This window comes from Rhinolophus sinicus, linkage group LG10, assembly GCF_036562045.2.
Source record: "Rhinolophus sinicus isolate RSC01 linkage group LG10, ASM3656204v1, whole genome shotgun sequence".
NCBI lineage: Eukaryota > Metazoa > Chordata > Mammalia > Chiroptera > Rhinolophidae > Rhinolophus > Rhinolophus sinicus.
This window is the reverse complement of record NC_133759.1, coordinates 76,237,791-76,258,973: the sequence shown is the minus strand read 5'-3', so window position 1 is coordinate 76,258,973 and position 21,183 is coordinate 76,237,791. Positions and strand designations below refer to the sequence as shown.

At 52.2% G+C, this 21,183-nt stretch overlaps 1 protein-coding gene across 2 annotated transcripts in view; it reads left to right on the top strand.

Moving 5' to 3' along the window:
* FSTL4 (follistatin like 4) overlaps positions 1-21,183 on the top strand; it is a 365,366-nt gene that overhangs the window by 314,557 nt on the left and 29,626 nt on the right. For both annotated transcript variants that reach the window (XM_074313508.1, XM_074313507.1), the window contains exon 8: positions 12,277-12,397. In XM_074313508.1, the coding sequence (XP_074169609.1) occupies positions 12,277-12,397 (121 nt within the window). The remainder of the gene's footprint in view (positions 1-12,276; positions 12,398-21,183) is intronic.

Sequence of the window (21,183 nt, the reverse complement as noted above, 5' to 3'; positions counted from 1 at the left end):
GAAGTTGGGACTCTGCTCTTCTCTGGGCCCCTTTGGCTGCATCCTGGAGATCGTGGGGAAGCATACAAGAAATGAGGCCACTCTGGAGCTCCACCCTGGGCAGAGCTGGCAGGAGTGCCCTTCCCCCACCTTTGTCACACTGGGCAGGATTGTTTCCTTGCGATGTCCCCATTATGGTGAGCACAACGTCTGTCCTACCCTTCTCTAAATGTCACTGCCAGCACAAGCCTGTGGGTGCTTGATGGACAGATGCTGGGTGGGCAGAGCCTCTGAGCCTGAGATGCCCAGGGCATGTCTGGGATCCTAGCAAGGGAAGGCGGTATCCTGTTTATAAAGACTGGGGTGCATGTGTGTGTACCAGGATGCACATTTGTCTGGGCAAAAGCTCTCAAGGTGGGGTGTCAGCTTTTAACCATGTTTGGCCGGTGGTGATTGATTCAGAACTAGAACAGGTCCACCTGTGTCTATCTGAACATCCACGTGCATTGCTTGATGCTCTATTTAAAGACACCAGAAATAAAGGCAGAGGTGGAACCCCTCTTAATGCACTTGCCATCGGTTAAGTAAATTACTTTTGAGTGTTTTTCCCCTCCCTCGAACATGCCTCCAGCACCAGCTCAATTGCATTTTTACTTTTCACAGTGAGGTTAGCAATTTGGGTAATTGTGGGTGCGACTGAAGATTAATGGCCTCTCGTTACCTCCCAGGAAGCACTTGCTGCTCCTGGTCAAGTCAGCTGCCCACAAACAGGCAGGGCCCAGTGCTTCTCAAAAACCCCCACGTGACTGTAGAGGGCAGCACCCACCCCACAGTGGTTCTCACCTGATGCATGCAACCACACACACCGCATACCACACATACACACACACATTCATATAACATACACACACACAAAATACACATACATGCACACACATGGGGCTCTCCCTGCCTCAAGGAGAAGAGGGAGGCAGCACAGGCTCTGGGGTCAAAAGTCCCTTGGTTTGAGTCTCAGCTCTGCCACTTACTAGTTGAGTGACCTTGACTTGTCTAAGCCTCAGTTGTTTCCTCTGTGAAATGGGGATAAATAATAGTTTCCACCTCATAGGGTAAAAGTGAAGATTAAATGAGAAGATACATGTGACATCCTTAGCATATAGTGTTCCATGTAGTACTACATTGCTGCCAAATGACACCATGCATCCTGAGTCCCCAGCATGCAGCCAGCAGCAGCCATGAGGCTCCCCAGTCAGGCAGCTATGACCCTGGGGTACCCTCATGGTTTGTAGACAGGGCAACACCATGTCAGCCTTGATTCATGCAGGGAGACAGGCAATGGCCAGCCACCTCCAGCAAGTCCAGAGACATCCTAGGTGAATGGACTGACTTCTCTGAGCCTGCGGGGAAATGGAAATGGGGATGTCCTCTTCACAGGGACCATTTTGAGGCTGAGCGTGTGTGTGTGATGTGCCTAGCCCGGTGCCAGGCACGGGGCAGGTGTTCATAAGGTGTTCACTGCTCCTCCGGGGGCAGTGAGGACAGTAGCCCTGGGGAGAAATCAGCAGGAGTGGGGTAGAGCCAGGCCCTCGGGATTCAAGGGGCATTTGTGAAGCAAGATTGGTCGGGGGAGAACAGCCCAAGAGGGCAACACTGATGGGGCAAAGATCCAGGATAGATGAGCTCCTGGAGTTCCTTGGCCTGCGTCCCAGCACCCACCCCACCCGCTGCAGTCAGAGACAAAATACAACCTCCGCCCCTTGTTGTAATTAGCGACTGATCAGCCTACAAAACCCAAGGCGGGCAGACGAGCAAGCACGGGATGATGCGGCCTCCCTTCTTTGTCATTCGGATGCGACACCTTGATTGGCAGCAAAATATTAATCACTTTTTCACCACTCTCTTAATGAGATGCTTTCATGGGCAACAAAATATTAATTTGTCTTGTCTTATCTGTTAAGAATTCTGTTAATGAAGTCAGTCGCAGAGCTATTACAGAATGCCATCCTAATGACACATGTAATTAAACTTTTCTGACTTGCAAACATCAAGGCTGCCTCGAGCATCAGAATAATATTTGATCAGAAAGTAAATGTACCCTTTAGACCGAAACCAAGTGAGAGGAGCCCCTCAAGTTCCCCAGTGAGCAGTGTTGCTGTCAGAAGCATTCGTGAGCCACCCCGCGTGTGCGCCTGGCGGTCCAGGGGGCACACATGGGGCGTCATCCTTTGGATTTGTTTACTAAGTGCCCATGACTCACAAGGCCTGTGCCAGGGCATAGAGCAAAGACATTGTCCTGGCCTCGAGAGGGCGGAGGCATCCAGAAACGCAAAATTACTGCACGATGTGGCAGGTTCCATATTAGAAGGAGGGAGCCAGTTCTGGGGGCCAGAGGAAGGAGAGGCTCTGATTGGGGCTCAAAGAACAGGGATAAACAAGAGACAGGAGACTGCAGTGACAGGTTGGGGCAGAACAGAAGGCACAAGGCCCTTAAATTAACATAAAGGATCGTGGCGGTTCCCTATGGGCAGTGGGAACTGTAGATTTTTACCTGGGGTGTGACATGGTCAGATGTGTGTCCTGAGTTCCTTCCAGCCTAAGTCTGAATAAACATGTACCCAAGGAGGACCCCAAATAAGTGGCACCCAGAAACAAAGGGAGCCCTGCTGGTGCTCCGGGTTTTGGGGGCGGGGGGATGGGTTCCTCCTCAATAACTCCTCCAATAGCACATTCAGAGTGGGCAGTGCCCCAGGCTGCCCCGATCTCCTTTCTCAAGGCCATGACCAGGTCACAGCACCTTCGCCGCGTCAGGCTGCCGGGAAGCTCAGCGAGGAGCTGGTGTGCCTCCTGAGGGTGCCTGAGCCACCACCCCTTTGCAGGAGGCCTCAGCTTCACCCCAGCCCAGCTTGCACGAGGGACCCCTACCTTACCACACCTGGGAAATGCCACCCCCACCCCCACCAGAGAGCAGCATTTAGGGCCAAGAGTGCCAAGCCCCAGAGACAGGGGCTCCCCAGCAGAAGGAGCAGCCCTGGGAATTCACTGCCGGCCTCTAGCAGTGAGTCTGGTTTATGACGCCTCCTGTTTGGTCAGAAATCAACACTTGCTACTTCCACACCTTCCCCAGAGCTAACAGAGGGCTCTGGCCAACTTCCCCATCCCACCCCCCGTTTCTTTACTGAAGCAGTTGCAGGTCTGGATGGCTTCAGTCTTAGCCCTGCATTACCCCCCACCTTAGACCCCAGGACCCCCGTCCCACGGCCTCCAGCTTGGAAGCTAGGAAAGGGCATGGTCCCCGCAGCTCCGTGGGCTCTGCCTGTCCCGGCCTTGAGCTGTCCAGAAGTGTGCCTGTGCTGGTGTCTGACAGAGGGCGAGCCCTCACCCCACAAGCCCCCCCACTGTGGGCCCATGGTCAGCTGCCCGGCCCGTGGATCCTACTCTGCTCACACAACACGATGCCACATGGGGAAAGGACACTGCCTCCCAGGGGCCACAATCAGAGCCCAAGGTAGAAGGAAGTGTATCCTCGGGAAGAATTCTGCCTTAGGAGGCAGCTAGATGCCTGTCATTGCAGCCACCCAAGTAGAAAGGGGACCAATTGGGTTAACCTTGGGGGACTCTCGCAGCCCTGAGTTCATACAGCCTGTGACAAGGAAAGCACTTGGGAGGCAGGGACCTATGGGACGCGGGAGTCATGCACAGATGCCAGGAATGCCCTGATCCCACCCGGGCACTTCACGTTTTCACCTGGACCACAGAGCTCTGACCTTCCCCAGGGAGCTGCCCCTGCAGCCCCCCTCTTCTGAGAGCTCAGAGCCAGGCTTTGGGGACCGGGGTGGGGGCTCATCAGAGCCAGATCCATAGGCTTCTCCCCTACCCTGGCCTCCCTGCTAGGTGTTCTGGGGATTTGAGGGGGGCTGCCTCACTTTCTACAGAAATTGAACATGCAAACCCATTCCAGGCCTCAGCCCTCCATCCAGACCACACAGCAGCCACTCAGGGTGAAGTGAAGTGATTGTCCCCAAATCCAGTTGTACGTCCTACCTCAACGGTGTCACCTGCCCCCCATAATTGCCTTTCTCACTGTGCTCTTCACTGTCCCTTATGATCCGCAGGGACAGGAGTCCTTTCCATGATGGAGCATAAGCAGGGAGCGGACGCCCCCAAAGTCACAGAAAAGAGCTGACCTGCTGAATCCTTGCCAGTATTAATGCTGTCGTTTCTACCATTAGCACAGGCAGCTCCCACGTCCAGGGGGCCAGGCTCCATGCTGGTCCATCCATAAGCATCATCTCATTTAACCCTCCCCACAACTTCGTGAGGCACGAGAGGATTTTTAAGTCGAGGGTCCAACAACTCGCCAGGGCCTGCAGCCCACCCCAGCTGGAGCTCTTTGGGTTCCTTGCTCCTGGGACACGACTCCCAGCACCCAACTTTGCCAAGGGCTTGGTCTGGGGCCAGCTGGGCCTGCCTCCTGCTCCAGCAGTGACTGCTGCAGTGCCTGTGCCCCCGTGGGATGTGTCCATTATGGATGCAGGCCCATGTGTCTGGCGCTCTGGTTCTCAGCAGCTGCTAGCCTCTGCCCCAGCGAGGGAGGGAAGCAGAAGGCGCTGAGACTGGCACCTGGGATTGTTTGGCTGGATATTCTCAGCAAGAGGAAACATTTTTCTATTGTATTCTTCTTTAAAAAAAAAAAAAAAAATGTCTACAACAAACCCAGTATATTTCAAATGACTTGAAAGGGCCACTCTTTTTTTGTTGTTGTTTTTTTTCTTTTCACCAAATCTCACTATTTGGGGCTTTCAAATGTCGGCAGGCTGAGTACAGTGATAAAAGCAGAAAAACAAAACCCATTAGAAGAAAGTATCTGTGGCAGTGTTTGAAGGATGTGTTAAAAGGTTTGCTTTTTTCCCCATGTCTAAATGGTGTGTAAAACCAGGAACAAATAACTCTAATGAAGCATATGCTTTCAGCCAGCTCTTTGGAAGTGAGTTATTAAAAAGACCAAAAGAGAATGATTTAGGAGCTCATGACTCATTTAATTTTTATTGTCTTTATATGAACCCATCATGAATCCACTGTAAAGAGATGAGAGGTGTTTGATTAGCATGGAGAACTATTTGCAACACGATAGACAGTGGTTATAGGTTCTGCATTAAAATAATCTCATTAAACATTTTGGTACGCTTTGTTTTAAAATCTTAGAAAACGCTGTACTTGAAGAACTCACAGGCTTTGGCCAGTTCTCTCCGGCTGGTGTCACAAAACCTGTTTGCAGATGAGCATCTGGTTCTTTAGAACTTTGGGTGGGTTCAAACCACTAGGCGTGCTGGCCAGAGGTCTCCAAGAGCCGGGGGCCAGGCCCAGGGGTACACCAGCCTCTGCAACTCGTGGGGGGACTCTGCCCCTCCAAGTACTTCCACTGGCCTTTACTTTCTCAGTGACCTCCTCAGGGTCACCTCTCTTCCTTCTATTATTGGCTTCAAGTCCTCCCTTCTGGCACAGTCTCAAAGGTATGGGGTCCCTCTGGAAGGTTGTGATCCAGCGTCAGACTCTGAATGCAGAGCCCCAGGCCATACCGAGCACCTGCTGTCCCTGGGCTGCCCTCAGCAGCCCCACGCAGGGGAGCCACATCCAGCCTGTTTGCAGGCTCCGTCTGCTGCCAACGACACTGCAGTTAACATCCTGATACACCTCTTGGCACATTTGCGTAAGTAGGTCTGTAAAATAAGTCCTTCGAAGTGGAATGACTTCATCCCGGGGTGGCCACGTTTTTGGTTTTGACGGATGTTGCCAAATTGCCCTCCAAAAAGCTTGCACCAGGTTACACTCCCCCAACAGTGTATAAATAGAGTTTTAAACACCACGTCGGGAGAAAATGCCTGATTGCAAGCCATCTTGGTCCCTGAAATGAGCCATGGAAAGAAATTTAATTAAATCCTCTCTGGAGATTTTCAAGGACAGCAAGAATGGCAGTCAGCTGTCTTGCTATGAGTGGTGCCCTCGGGAAAGCCCTCTCAGGCTGGGGATCCAGGTGCCCCCAGGGAGAGTCGCAGATTCCCCGACCGTGTGGAACCTCAGTTGATGGCTCCAGCACAGGCTAATGCCCGAGTCCCTTCCCGCCCCAGCTGGCTGTGCTGGGCTGATTGGCTGAAAATCCAAAGCCCTGTTCAGGGGTTCAGGCCTGCAGCTCACCAGAGGGCCCCATGAACTGCCACTCACCCACACGACACTCTGGAGAGCTGGCCAGTCAGAAGGTGTCTGCCCTCTGGCCTCTGAGGATGGACAAGCTGGGGGCTCAGGAGCGTGTCTCTGACGTGAGCCTTCTGTTGCAGGGGCCCAGGCATCCGTGTGTACTCAGACACTCAAGTTTGTCCCCAGGTCAAATGCTCAGCATCCTTACAACTGGGTCAGAATCCCCCGTTTGAGTATTGGCGCCAACTACAAAGTTAGAGACAGCAGTCCACACAAGACCGCCCACTCTGATATCGGTGACACGTGGAGATGTCCCAAAACTACCTTCAGAGTCAATAATTTGCTAGAAAGACAGAACTCTTTGAGGATGGTTACACTCAGTTACAGTTTGTTACAGGGAAAGAGTACAGATTAAAATCTGCCCAGGGAAGACACCCATGGGGCAGAGTCCAGGAGGGTCCAAATGTGAACTTCCATTGTCCCATCCCCATGGAGTCGTGGACATGTTACTTTCCCAGTATGAGCATGTGACAATATGCACAGAATACCGCCAACCAGGAAATCTCACCCAAGTGTGGCGTCCAGAGTTTTTACTAGCGCTTAGTCACGTATGGCCTATGTGCAGGACCTCTGGCCTCCTGCCCCTGAGGAGGCAGAACTGATACCGCATGGCCCAGCACCCCCATCACACTGTTAGTCTGTCTGGTGGCCCAGCCCCCAGGCCAACAAAGACACTCCTATGGGGCAGGCCCAGACTTCACCTCCCAGAAGCTGAGAGCACAGGCCAGACCTGTCTGTGGGTAATGCTACTTCTTCGCCACCCTTCCCACTTGGCTAACACGCCTCCATTCTTTCAGTAAACACCACCTGAGACCCAGTTATGCACCAGGCACCATGCCACACATTGGGGACAATACACTGCTGCCCAGGAAGATGAAGTGCCTCCCCTTTGGCACTCACAGTCATGGGGGAGACTGACGACACAAACCCAAGTCAGCCGGTGTCCACGCGTGCCCTGCAGTCCCAGGGAGGCCAGGATCCCTCGGCACAGTACCTTCATCCATGCCTCTGGCTCCCTCTCCGGGGCCTGGGAACGGGCAGGAGGACACACTGAGCATGACTGTCCATAGCAGCCCTCCCCTGAAGACTCAGCAGCGACTGAGGGATCTCTCAAGTTCCAAGGATTTCTTTTTTAAGAGGACTCTGGGGCGGCCGGTTGGCTCAGCTGGGTAGAGCACGGTGCTCATAACACCCAGGTCGCCGGTTCAATTCCCACATGGGCCAGTGAGCTGCACCCTCCACAACTAGATTGAAAACAATGACTTGAGCTGATGGCTCCTGGAAAAACACATTGTTCCCCAATATTCCCCAATTTAAAAAAATTTTAAAAAGAGGAGTCTGAGCAAGAGGACTGGTTCTGCAGGTCCTTGCAGAGTGGCATGTCAGTCCCCTGAGGGGCTGAGAAGAAGGGACCAGCATAGGAACTCAGTGTGGGTCAGCGTGGTCAGCAGTGGAGAGCCAGTGGGTTGGAATGAGCATGTGCGTGCGTGCTCACATTTACTGCGTGTGTCCACATGGATGTTTTTGTGTGCCATGGCTGATGCATCTGGTACTTGCTTGGTCTGGATGATAGATGTGTGTTTGTGTGAGTGCAGACTCCTTCTGAGGACCCGCCATCACCAAGGCATTGCCTGTCACTCAGTGTTTGGGTCCGTTGTGTTCAAATGTTTGTACAAGTGAGAGGGTCAAGTTAGTAAAATTCTAGAAGCCAGAACTGAACCAGCATGAAGGCAAAGACCACCCCCTTTCTTCCATCCTCCCCAAAGAGAGCCAGGGGTGCTCCTGAGAAGGGCCTAGTTGGAAAAGCTTGGAATAAATGTTTCCAAACTGAATTTTAACTTGGAGCATTGATGGTATCATTAACCCAAATTCTGAACTCACTCTGGGGGCCTTGTGTTTAATATCTAGTCACTCGATACTCAGCATTGATGGCTCATATTCACATTACTTAGACCTGACCCCCCTGCATCCTTATGACAACACCCCCCATCTCACCTCTGCTTATGGTGTAATACTTACATCTCATTTAATTACTTCATTAAAGGCAGATACTGAGAAAATCACTTTTTAAAAGGCAAAAACCATATCTTTAAGTAAAATTGTCTCTTTCCCAAAGATGGATGTGCGTCTGTACAAAGAATGGTCTAATCTGGCACCTGTTTATTTGTGGACGGAACCTTGATTTTGCTAATACATTTCTATGCATCAGAATGGGGGAAAGCCATCCATAAAAAGACAATTACAGAGACGCAATCACGCATTGATGGCATTATTCAGACACATCTCAAAGAACATTTGGGAGAGTAAGGATTGCAGGTTTAGTTTTATGTAGCTTCTTATAAATCAATTTTTAAAGTAATTTCCTCACATCCAACGAGGTAAATTTGATTTCTGTAGCCAGTGTTCATGTTCCAGAAAACAATATGCACTTTGTTCTATAATTGTATGATGCCGATTGTTTTAGCCCAGAGACATTACTTTATTTATTACAGTCAGGTTCTCACCAGAGCCAAAATCACGGGCTGGTAATAAGTGAGGTGCTCCAGGTAGAGCCAGAACGCATCCCGCAGCCCCACGTGTCCTTGAAGAGCTGACAAGCACCCCTCAGCGCCTGACTCATCACCCAGGAGTTATGCCTCTGCTCCCGGCAGCAGGGAGGGAAAGCAGACAGGGAAGTTAAATGACTTTGTTAGGGGCTCACCAAATGTCACCCGCCGCGCCTGGGGTGGGCTTCCACGCATGCGCTCTTCCATCTCTGCCTGATCTGCGTTGAGCCTTCTCTTTAGTCAATTCCAGCGTGCTTTGGCCTGAGGAATACAGCATGGAGGAGACAGGGTGGGGAGGTGGGGGAGACCAGTTCTCTACCTTCCCCCTAGTCACCTCGTTTTGACCCTGTGTGAGTGGCAACATCTGGGTGGAAGGGCAGGCAAGAGGTGGGCCCCTCAGTAGTCAAACCCAAAGAACAAGAAGAGTCTCTGCAGAAAGCCTAACTCAGCACTTTGTTCAATCCCCTCAGTGGATATCTACGGAAGGCCCGCTGGGGTACTAGCTAGGTCCTGTGCTAGGTGCTGGAGACACAGCTGTGAGCAGCATGCACAGCTGAGAGCTTCTGCCCTCCCCACATCGCTCAGGTTCCCATGGGGGGGAGACAGACTGCAAACAAGGCAAATAACCAACAGTATGCTAGATGGTAGCAGTGCCAAGAAGAGAAATAAGGCAGGAAGGGAGGTGGAGGGCGGGGATGGGGGTTACAGATAAGGCACCAGATAACATCTGAGCAGACTTGAAGGGAGCAAGCCAGACTGATAGCCTTTGGGGAGAAGGAGGCAGCAAGTAGAAAGGGGGTGGATGGCTGGCATGTTAGAGCCACAGCAAGGGGCCACAGTGCTGGAGTGGAATGAGCAAGGGACAGTGGAAGGAGGTGGAGTGGGAGAGGGGACGGGCAGATCGCCATTGCAGAACCGCTAGGGCTGTGGCTCTGGGCCAGGATGGGTGTGGTCTGGCTGCTGTGCAGAGGGCAGCCTGCAGAGGTGCAGAGGCAGGAGAGAGGATGGTGCCTTGGCCCAGGGAGGTGGCAGTGGAGGTGCTAAGAGGTCAGACTCTGAATGTGCTGTGAAGGACGGGGCACCGGGCTTTTGTTCAGTTTATGGTTTGCAGGGGCTTTCTGAGGATTAAACAAGGCGATATAGGTCAGGGTTCCTGGCACAGAGTTAGCTCCTGAAGATGGTGGCATCACTCTGCAATTGTTCCATGGGAACCTCGGCCTTGGGGCACTTCTCAGCCTGAGGAACGTTGGGGTCCCCATGACCACACAACCCCATCGAGGCGACAACAAGAACAGGGGATGCCAAAACCGCAGACTGGCCCCAAGGGCCCTCCCATGGGGAAGAGCTGTGGGCATGGAGGCTCAGGAAGGCCGTTTGGAAGGGAATTCTGGAGGCCTCCAGTATCAGACTCCCAGCAAGCAGCTCTCGGGCTGCCCTTTGGGGTGAGGTGTTGAGGGGCTCCCAAGCTGGGGGCTGCACGCAACTTCCCAGCCCTCTTTCAAGATGCTATCCCACCCCTGAGACTTGGGCAAAATGCATTTTCCTCCAGATTTAGGTTTTGACACAGGAAACAGACATATGTCAGCCCCAGAATTGACTAACCATTAACTTTTCATAGACAACTCAGGTATGAACGCTTTATGAGTCTGATATGACACAGGACAGATCAGCTATCTGGTGTTTTATTTTCATTATTGAAGATTCCCCAGAATGGTAGGAATGGGCCTTTTTCAAGAAGAGCAGTGTTTCAGAGAAAATTTGCAGGATTCCGGCAGCCCTCTCTAGTGTTTTACTCCATTGGGAACACTGTTGGGCATTTTTCCCCCAATCCTGAAAGCAGGCTGCGTGTGTCCTCTATCCACCCTCCCACCTGCGCCCTGACCCAGGCCTCTCTCCGGGCATGCACACCCTCATCGGGCTAATTAGCCAGAGAGCATCTGTAAAGGACTCATGAGGGTGGTGGCAGGGCCATCTTGAGTGTGAGAGAGCGGAGGGTCCACGTGTCGGGGAGCGGGAGCACTAATAGGAACAGGGAGCCAGAGCTTCCCTGTGGCTGCCCTTAAGCAGCTGACCGGTGGCCTTCCCTCCCGCCTGCCACCAGATGCCTCTGTGCAGAAAGGGCCGGGACGACGGCAAGAGGGACCATTTGGTGTTGGCTCCAGGGGTCAAGAGGAGTTCTGCGTCTCCTGTCAATAACAAGAACATGTACATTGGCCAGCACACTCCTGGGCACTCTGTCGCCCAATCTCCCCAGCGTCCCGTGAGGCAGGCAGGGCACTTGCAGGTGCAGGCACCAGTGCCCAGAGGCACGAGGGGATGTTCCATGACAGAGTTCAAGCTAAAACCTGAGTCTTCTGAGCCCCTCACCTCAGAAGCTGGCACTGCACAGTCATTTCTCACCAGTGAGCCAGGCCCTCCTCTGTCCCCTCAGCTCCGAGCACCACACCTCAGAGATGTTTGGGAGCTAAAGCCAAACCTGATGAGGGTTCCTCCTGAAATACCGGGTATTTCCATCCCCCAGCATGTCTACATTGGGCCTGAACAGGGCCAGCGGTGTGTGTGGTTCTGCTAGAGAGACCGTAGCTGACCGCAAAGGCCCTGGGGGAGTGCCTTGTGCCCAAGTGCTCATCAGGGGCCTCTGACCAGCCAGAAGCCCCTTCCTGTCCACCCTACCCTGTGCACTGGCCCAATAGGAGCCCACACTGTGCGCTGTGAGCTCAGGACAAGGCTTACGGAGCCATTGCCCACAGAACCTAACACACACACACACATCACCCCTCCTGGCTCTCTTTTATGCCCTTCTCTTGGTTTTGTCTGCCCCATCTTCCTCAGAGTTCTACTTCCCTTCTCTTGGATTATCCAAATCTCTGTAAGCTGCCTGAAATTAATTTGGTATCAAGGTGGGATCTAAAACCCTTGGTAACCTAACTACAGCCCACAGGCCAAATCCGGCCCGCCACCTATTTTTTAAATAAAATTTCATTGGAATACAGTGACACTGGTTAATTTATGTATCGTTATGGCTGTTTTCATGCTACAAGGCAGAGCTGAGTAGTTGACAGAAACCCTATGGCCCACAAAGTCCCCCCCAAAAATTGCTCTCTGGCCCTTTAAGAAAAAGTTTTCCTATAGCTAAACGAGGCACCCTCGAGGCACAGACCTTTTCAGCAGGTGGGCAGGAGCCCAGGAAACCAGCCAATAAATAGGAGGGCAGGTGAACCCAGTTCCTAGAAGTCGAGAGGGAGCATGCTGGGGAAGGTGTTCAAGTGCGGCCTCCCCGAGAAGGTGAACAAGGCCTTAAACGGATGTACAGGGTCTGGGCAAGTGACATGGAAGAGAGGTGGGCTTCTTGCTCACCAGCTCCTGCACCACCCTGGCTGAGCAAGGGGGCAGGCAGGAAGTCTCACCGTTTGTGTTTCCTGGAAAACCAGGATACCCGGCTATCCTGCAAGCGACTCGTTAGAGAGGCCAACTTCACTGTCTTCCTTGCCCCGTGCAGGACTTCGGAGAGGACGACTCCCTCTACATCACCAAGGTGACCACCATACACATGGGCAATTACACCTGCCACGCCTCCGGCCACGAGGAGCTGTTCCAGACCCACGTCCTGCAGGTGAATGGTTAGTAAATGGCTCCATGCATGTCGTCCCCTCAAAGTGTTCCCCAAATGCTGCTCAGAACAACCCTCCCCCTCCTGTAGTCTGTCTTGTGGAAATACTTGACCCCAAGACACCCCCATCTCGCATAAGTAAAGGGAAGTAGAGGGAAAAGGGCAACATCCGCCAACTAATTTCCGTGTTCAGCCTCACCCAAAGCTCCCTCTGATGAATGGATCCTGGTGCAAGGGGATGAGTCATTTAGGCAAGTCCTGCTCAGCAGCAGACGCTCCAGCACTGTGCCCTTCAGGTGACCTGGTGGCAGCAGTGACCTGCCATGGTCTTGGCTCCAGGGAGAAGCAAACACAGCCTGAAACCCACCACTCGGCTTCCAGGTGGTGTGGACCCATGTCACTTATCCAATTGAGAGGCACTGTTTCCTCCAACAGAGACTGCTTCCCATCTTCCTCCGCAAGAGGCTCAATGAGCCTCCACTGAGGCCAGGCCAAGCCTGAACCTGAGCAGACTCGGGGGGCTCCCTGGTTTTCTCACAGGCCCCTGTGTTGCTAGGACTCCTGGGAACCGGGAAGAAATAACCCCGCCTGCTGAGGGCATCAACAGTTACGGCAGCCCGTGTTTTCTGAGCACTTACTCTAGCCACTCCTGTGCTTACATGTCACATCGACTCTCCCGGTTGGTATATTTTAACCCACTTTATGAATGAGTGTCTGGGTAAGGTCGTTTGCCTGGGGTCACACCACTAGCAAGTGTTGTTCCAGACCCAGGACCCAGGCCCAACCTGGCCACTCAAGCCATTAGAGCAAACAAGCCGTTGTCCCCACAGTGTGTGGCAGATCCACACCCCAGGGAAATCAGACGTGTCCGGCCACCCCCAGCTGGGCCTCGCTCCTGTCACCCAGCAGGTCTGGCAAGCGTTCACGCGTCAGGGAACATTGTGGAAGCTCTAAGTCAGCCCCAGAGCCTTTGAGCTAGCTGGTGTTCAGGGCTTCTGCTCTGAGATAAAGTGAGCAAGCTGTCAGGAATGAGGTTCAATGTCGCTTACCTCTGGGATCCAGGGTGACAAGCCATTTAAGGACCACTGGGTGAGCTCAGCTCGGCTGTGCATTTGCCCTAAAGGATATTTTAGGGATTTTTATACTCATACCTACTAAGCCATATTTTATTAGTATTTCCCTTGAGCTGGGATATACTTAATCCTTTCAAGGAGTTTCATGGCTGGGCTTGTTGGCTTGAAGCCAGGCCTACAGTGAAGTCTCTGGATTCCAGCGGAAGTAACCCAGAGGTTCTTAATTCTAACACCCCTTGGATGAGCCAACAGGTCTGGGATTCAGAAGCCAATGCAGCTGGCAGGCAGTGTCTGGACCTTTCCCCGCACAGGCGCCACTCCTGGGGTAGAGGTGGAGTAAACGTGTGTGTGGGGACAGAGTCCCAGAGAGCAGTTTCCAGGCTCTCGGCCTCACGTGGAAAGATGCTGGCTCGGTTATTAGATGGCCATCAGCTATAATCAGATGGCCATCCGCTGTGGCTGGGTGGCCATCAGCTGTTACCGGTCAGTCATTAGCCACTAATATAACTGCCATGGCTACACTGGCAAGGAGGTTGGTTGGTTGGCTGGCTGAAAAGCGGTTAGCAAGTGGATTGAGGCTAGCAAGTGCGGTTAGCAAGCAGAGTATGGATTGCGGATCATGTGGCTCCTGCTTCCTGTGTCTCCAACCCAGCCACCAGCGGGAATACTGTGGTATGACTCCCCTACCAGTGGCTCCATTGGTGTTCCGTTTTGGCCTCACCGTATCCTGCATGACAGTGTGCTTTGCAGTGTGAAGAGGGCTTTGCCGTCTAAAACCTCCAAGGGCTGGCTGGCATTGGACAGTGTTGGGGAATGTTTCAGTGCAGAACAACTCCACATGGTTTGTTCCGGGTCCCTCGCGTCCTCAGACAAGCCTGGAAAAGGGAAATAACCAATATTCCCAGACCCTCAGTTCACCCCTTCGCACCCTGCCCGCCCTTCACAAGCACTGCACAAGGAGAGCACTTGAGCCTCGTCCCCTTTATTCCCTCAGCAAGTCTGTGAGGCAGGAAGAGGTGCCACCTGCTGAGGAACTCACAGGCGAGAGCCTGGACAGGTGAGCCTGTGGCTTCCGGAGGAGCCTCTGTGGTCTTAAATGCCTTATTACATCTAAGTGGTAAGTTCATGGTGCTAGGAAAGCCTTTCTGCCCTGAGTTCCCCCAACACTGAGAATGAGCTCCTGATGTGGATGGGCCAGTTCTTCATCCCCAGGGCCAAATCCAGGAGGAAGGCCCCAGCCCACAAACTCCCCGGGGTGCTGCTGGGCTCAAAGTAGAGAATAAGCTCCTCCCACCAGGTAGGAAGCAGACCACAGAGCTGGCACTGGAGAGTAGTGTCCAGCCCTCCCTTCCCCACCATCTCCACCACCCCCTCTGCTCCCTTCCCTCCCCTCTCCCCCTTTCCCTCCTCCCTCAGCCCCACCTCTACCCTCCCTCCTCCCCTTTCTCCCCCTCTCCACCACTAGCCCAGCAATGGCCCAGTCTCCACGGAAGAGGCTGCTCTTGGCCCTGGGGAAGTCTAAACAGAGCAAAACCTTCCCACCGAGATCCAAAGAGAGGCCATTTGAGATCCGTTTCCTAATTGCTTAGAGATTTTCGACTTCTCTTCCAGCCAAGACACTATCAATTGAGTTGGAGGAAACATGCTGGGACCTCTTTATTTTGTGATCGGTTTTCTACCTCATTAAATTGCTCACTCTGCTTGGCTCCATGGCAGCTGGGCTAGGCCATTCAGGTGGCCTTAGCTCCAGGAGCCCTGAGGTCTCTGGGCTGGGCTGACTCCCAGGCACTTGGGGTGGCATTTGCATCCATTAACCAGCTCCTTCATGGGAGCATTATGCTCATATAAGCCTGGGGTTGCCTCTTGAGGACGTAAGTCCACTGCCTAGTGACCTGGGAACAAGATGGAAGTGTTTACAGTATCCCAGAAGTTCAGCTTGCTGAGTTGGACCGAGAGGGAAGGGTCGTATCTGTGTGGGGAGAAGGGAAGGTTTTGTTGAAACTAGAATGGTCTAAAAGACACAATTACAACAGGAACATCCTTGTTTCAGATGAGGAGCCTGGGGCTCAGAGAGAGCACGTGATTTGCTGGGGACCCCCAGCCCTGCAGTTAGGAGCTGCAGAACCAATCTTGACTCCAAAGCCCAGGCTGTGGACCCCTGCCCTCCCCTCCTTGCTGGGCCACGGTGTTGCTCTTGGAGAATCCGGATACGGGATGCAGGGGCAGTCAGGTCAACACTGAGCTGCTGTGGGCTGCACACTGTGGGGGACAGGGGACAGGAACCCTGCCTCGTTTGTCTGTGTCCCCGTGTTGAGCTCAGACCTGATCAGAAACAGCTGGCCTAGGGAGAATCTGAGGAAGGACCCACAGCAGTGATGATATGACCCAGCCCTCAGCAGGACTGAAGCTGGTGAACCGCATGGCTTGGTGTCATCCAACTCCAGCTGGGGCTCAGCAGACCACTGTGCAGACTCCCAGTGCGACTCCAGTTCCCAGGAGGCCAGGTCACTGAGGCTGAGGGCATGGGGAGCTTCGCAGGCTACAACGTGGTACCAAAGGGTATAAGCTTCCACTAGGAGGGCCTGGGAAGGTTGAGAAAGCACTGCTGGTGCTCAGGTCAGAAGGCATGCTGCCTTCCTAAGGAGTCTCCTGAGGAAGGAGTGAGAAGATGGTAACAAATTCATCTGTGGGATTTGTTCCTTTCCACCTTCCAGCCCAAGCATGCGTCAAAAGCATGAAACTTGGCTCTGACCAGCTTGGGTAGAATTCGGCGCAGTTGCCCAGCAGGGCTGTTGGAGGTCCCTTTTGGTTCCCTCTCGTCCTGGCAGAGGTAGTGGCTTACTGAGCTGACATAGTGCCCCGGACACCCAGATAGGGGCGATGTTCTGTGTCCATTCCTCCAGCTAGCTTTTCCTCAGAGGGAAGACAGGAAGGGGAAAATGATGACGGGAGGAGAGGGGAGCTATCAGAAGACTCCAAGTGAACAGCAGATGTGCTGGGGTGTTAATGTGTGGCCTGTGGGTCCAAGAGACAGAGACCATTCCTTGGAATAGGAGGTGGGCTGGGGCTGTTCCATCGTAGGCTCAGGGCAGACCCAAGGTGGCAACACCTCTGTCAAAGGGTCAAGACATGAACTCTGAGCCAGACAGACCTGGTTCAAGTTCTACTGCCGGTACTTCTTTGACATACAGTCTAAAGACAAGTAAACTTGCCTGTAAAATGGGAATAACAGTAGTACCTCCTGCCATACAGGCCTGATGAGATAGAATATGTGGAAAGTGCTTGCAAAATGTCTCAAGCTGTATTTGACTGTAGTTGATGGAATAGGTGGTCTGAGCTGGTGGCCTCCTCAGAGAGCCTCCAACCCATTATACAGATGGGAAAATCAAGACCCAGAGAAGTTTGTCAAACCAGGAATAAAATATAGATTTTTTCTCCCTGGAGCTACCCAACCCCTAGGTGGCAGGACTGGACCCGATATATAGGCTGGGCCACCATCTTCTGAAGCTTCTCCGTCCGTGACTCTGCTTTGACCTTGTGACTAAAGGAAACACTTCCAGGCAATTACTGCCTCTCTCAAATTATTGGTATAACTTCCCCATAGACCAGACCTCCCAGAGATGAGGCCTAAATGCTGACATGATTTATAACTTCATGCAAACCTCCCGCATTGCTCTCATAGAAAGGAGCAAGAACTTCAGACATAAATGATTAATCCATTAAATTACAAACACCCTCGACCTCCCCACAGACAAATAGCGATTCATCCCCCAAAACAATATAATCTCCCAAATCTGTTTATTACTCCAGCTTGGTACTTTCGCGAATGTACCTCTTATTTAGGACATATGTATGTGCCTTGCACCTCAGAAGTGGGAAACCAAAGAGAATGGGCCTTTGTGTTACATATTCAAACATTTTCACTGGAAGGTTTTGCAAATTAAAAAAAAAAAATTGAAGGTGTTTACCCAGTACACATTCATTTGAAATGATTTTTAGTGTGCAGGTTACACAAAAGAAGAGGAGAGATGGGGGCCAAAGGAAAACAGTTGGGTCTCTGCTTTGCTGCTAGCAGAAAGCTGTGTGTCTGCCCACCCCCTCCCCGGGGCGGGCAGATGTTTCCTCAGTTTCACAAAGAACATGCAGGGATCTTTCTGACAGGCTTGTCCAGGTGGGGTTTGCAGACAGCAGGGCCTGTGCTGCCTCCCCACCCAGGTTCCCCTCAGGCTCCCCGTCCTGGCAGGAGCCGCAGCTTCTGCCCAGGTGGACAGGTGCTTGCTCAGAGCCTGGGCCTGGTCCACCTACTGCAGGCACAGTGCTGCCTCATCTCACACGAAGGGGACACTTTGGTCCTGGAGACAGTGAGGATGCTCCCACCCAAGTGATGACGTTGTTCTTTTGTTATTGTCACATCCTTGTGCCAGTTTTCCCCTTAGTAAATGGTGGGGTCAGGGCAAGATGCGCTTCTCAGGGGAGTTCCTTCATGCCTTGGGGTTTGCCTTCCGTGGACAAGACCCAGAGTCGCACTGGCTCCACGGTAGCCCGGGGAGGAAGGGCCAGGACTCTCCGCAGGGCCCCCTTCCATTGCTGCTGGCCTGGCGTGCTCCTTCAGTCTCCTCCACACTAGCCCCTCAGAAAAAACAGGGGAGGCCTGAGCCACCGGCGCACAGGGGGCAGCAGCAAAATCTCTGCCCTCATGGGACATGTCAAAGGGCGAAAAGTACTAAGGAGGAAATCTTAAAAACAGCAGGGGATAAGGAGAGTCAGATCAAAGGTGGGAATTTCAGCTAGGATGGCGAGAGAAGGCCTTGCTGAAAAGGGTCCGTTAGTGTCAGCTTGGTGGGAAAGTCAAAGATGCCTCCAAAGGACATGGTCTGAGCAACCGGAGTAGAGTGGCCATTTCCTGAGACGAGGAGGGCAGAGGACAAGGTCTGGGGGAGGAAGATCTGGAACTCGTGGGGACGTGGCACATGTGATGGGGTGCGCAGCCCGCTGGGTGTCTAAGGTTGGAGTGGGAGAGAGAGGTTTGGCAGGAGATGTCAATTTCAGATGCCTTGTAGGGTGGGTGGTATTTAAGGTCAGTGGACCACCAAAGGAGTGAGCGAGGATAGAGAATGTCCAACAACCAACACAGCAGCATTTAGAGCGTGGCAGGTGAGAAAAATCAGCAAGGAAGACAGGAGAAGCCACTGAGACAGGAAAACGAGGAGTGTGGGGTGTGGGGGCCAGGGAGGAGGCATGGTCAGCTGTGCCACAGACTCAACAGGTCAGGGAGCATGAGGACAGAGAGCTGGCCATTGGGTCGGGGTCAGCTGGAGGGTCACTGTGAGCTGGAGAAGGGCAATTTCAGTGGCGTGTGGGGTAAAGTCTGCCTGGAACTGGCTCAAGGGAGGATCGGGGAGAGAAGTCATAGCAATTGAATACGGTCAGCTCCTCAGGGCGTTTTTCAAGGAGAAAAATGGGATAAAGTTGGGATAAAGACAGGTGTCTTTTTTCAGGATGGAAATTAACAGCATTGTATAGACTGATTGGGAAGACCCAGTAGAAAGGGAGAACTTATGTGGGAGTGGGAGAGAAATGCTGGGGCCACATCCTGGAGGGGACATGAAGGGGCAGACTCTAGGAAGGAGGCTGGCATGACATGAAACTCCAAACTGGGCATTTTTCTGGAGAAGGGAGAGGGCACGGCCTGCAGTGGTCTGCATTGGCAATGAGAGCCAAAAAGGACCCCTGCCCCACCTCCCAGCCCTGTGGTGAGAGAGAGAGGTGGGGGCGGGGGACAGACACACTTAAGAGGCTGAAGGAGAAGCAGTGTCATCAGGTTTCCATTTGAGTGAGAAGGAACATAGGAGAGTTTGAGGACATACAACATTCTGCTGATGGCAGAACGTGAGATCCAGGAGGCACAAAGGAAGGTTTTGGGGATGAGGGAGGCCCCAGAGGCCTAGGCTTCTTGTGGAGACTGACATGATCCTAAATAAAGGGCCTGAGGGAAAGCATCCTCATGGTCCCCAGTTGGAGAATTGGGGCAAGTCTGGGTTGAGGGGACATCAGGAGGGGAGTACGCAGAGGTCTGAGGCCCCCTCTGCGGTCTTGCTGATGGAGAGACGGAGGCCGAGAAGGAGTGGTCTCAGCCCTCAGAATGACTTTGTCTCATGGAGACCTAAAGGCCGGCAGAGGGTTCCTCTAGCACTGACCGTGTGAGCAGTCTTTTAAGCCCTGCCCTAGAGGCCTATATGTCTTGCATTTAGTAGATGTCATTTTTTTTTCAAGTGAATCACTCATCCTATACCCTTGACTTCAGTCAGGTGTCACAGGGTTCTAGAACAGTGCCACACATGCAGTTCAAAGCTAGGCGTGAATTGGTCTGCAAGAGTTTCCAAGCCCACTGACTCAGGGTCTCTCCTGGAACCTGAGAGGTGGAATCAAAGCCTCCAGCCCCATCACACACCTCCAGGACCAGACACTGTGGGAGCAGGCCCAGCCCTGTTTCAGCAAGGCCCCCCTCCCCAGAGGGTGCAGAACATGCTCAAGTTTGAAAACATCGTGGGTCCACAGGATTTCTATCAAAGGTCAGGTGGCAAAAGCCAGTCTTTAAGGCTGGTGCTGACCACTGGCCATCTCACTGAGGAGGCCACTCCACACATCACCCGTCTAGAGTTCCCTGTTCACCAACCTGCCACCAATAAAGGAACAGGAACTGCAGGCGTAAGGAAGGTAAGTAGCTCCTTTATGAGACAGAGAGAGTGTTTCCTACTCTATTCTGATAAGTCTCCCCAGGCCCTCAAAGACCCCTTTGATGATCATTGTTGATCACACTTACGATTCATTGTTCAATCACCTTCCCCCAGAGAGAAAGCTCCATGAGGGCAAGGACTGGGCCTGTCTTTGTCACTGCTCTGTCCATAAGGCCTGACACAGTTGGCACTTGATAGATGTTGGCTGCACAATGTTGAATTGACAGCTGTGTAAAATCAATCAAGACCATTAACATGGTGCCAGATTCAGAGACGGCAATTCCCTCAGTTCTTCCCTCTCCCCCCTTCCCCACCTCTCCCCACTTTGCAGCATTTGGTATTATAATACTTTGTAATATCCAGTATGGCAAAATGAGAGTCATCACTCATTTTTCACAGTTTCCTCAGTTCTTGTACACTTTTTTCTTCTAGATAAATTTTAGAATTGTTTTGTCAAGACCCTACCAATTAATTTTAATTGGAATTAAATGAAATGGATGCCTTAATTTGTAGTATCTTGTGTCTTAACGGTAAGTCTTCCTTTCCAAGAATGTATCTCCCCAATTATTCAAGTCTCTGTGTATGCCTTCAGTGAGATTTTTAGTTTTCTTCATTTAGGTCCACTGGATTTTTTGACTGGTCGCTGCTGGTATATAAGCAAGCCATTCATTTTGTATGTTTTGCTACTGACCCCTGTACTCACTTATTGACCCTAACTACTTCTTGATTCATTATCTGGAGCATATCCAGGTAAAATATCATTTTTCTCCATCTTTTTAATATTTGTACCTCTTGTGCCTTGCCTTCCATGGACAGACAATAACACCCAGCATAATGTTGAGAGTCTGACACGCCTCCTTTCCTTTTTCCTTTACTTCCTGACTTAATGTTTCACTCTTCTGAAAAGAACAGTGAAACACTGTTTCTTCTTTTTATAGAGATATTCTTCACTGTAGGAAGGAAATATTATTCTGTTCCTATTTTAT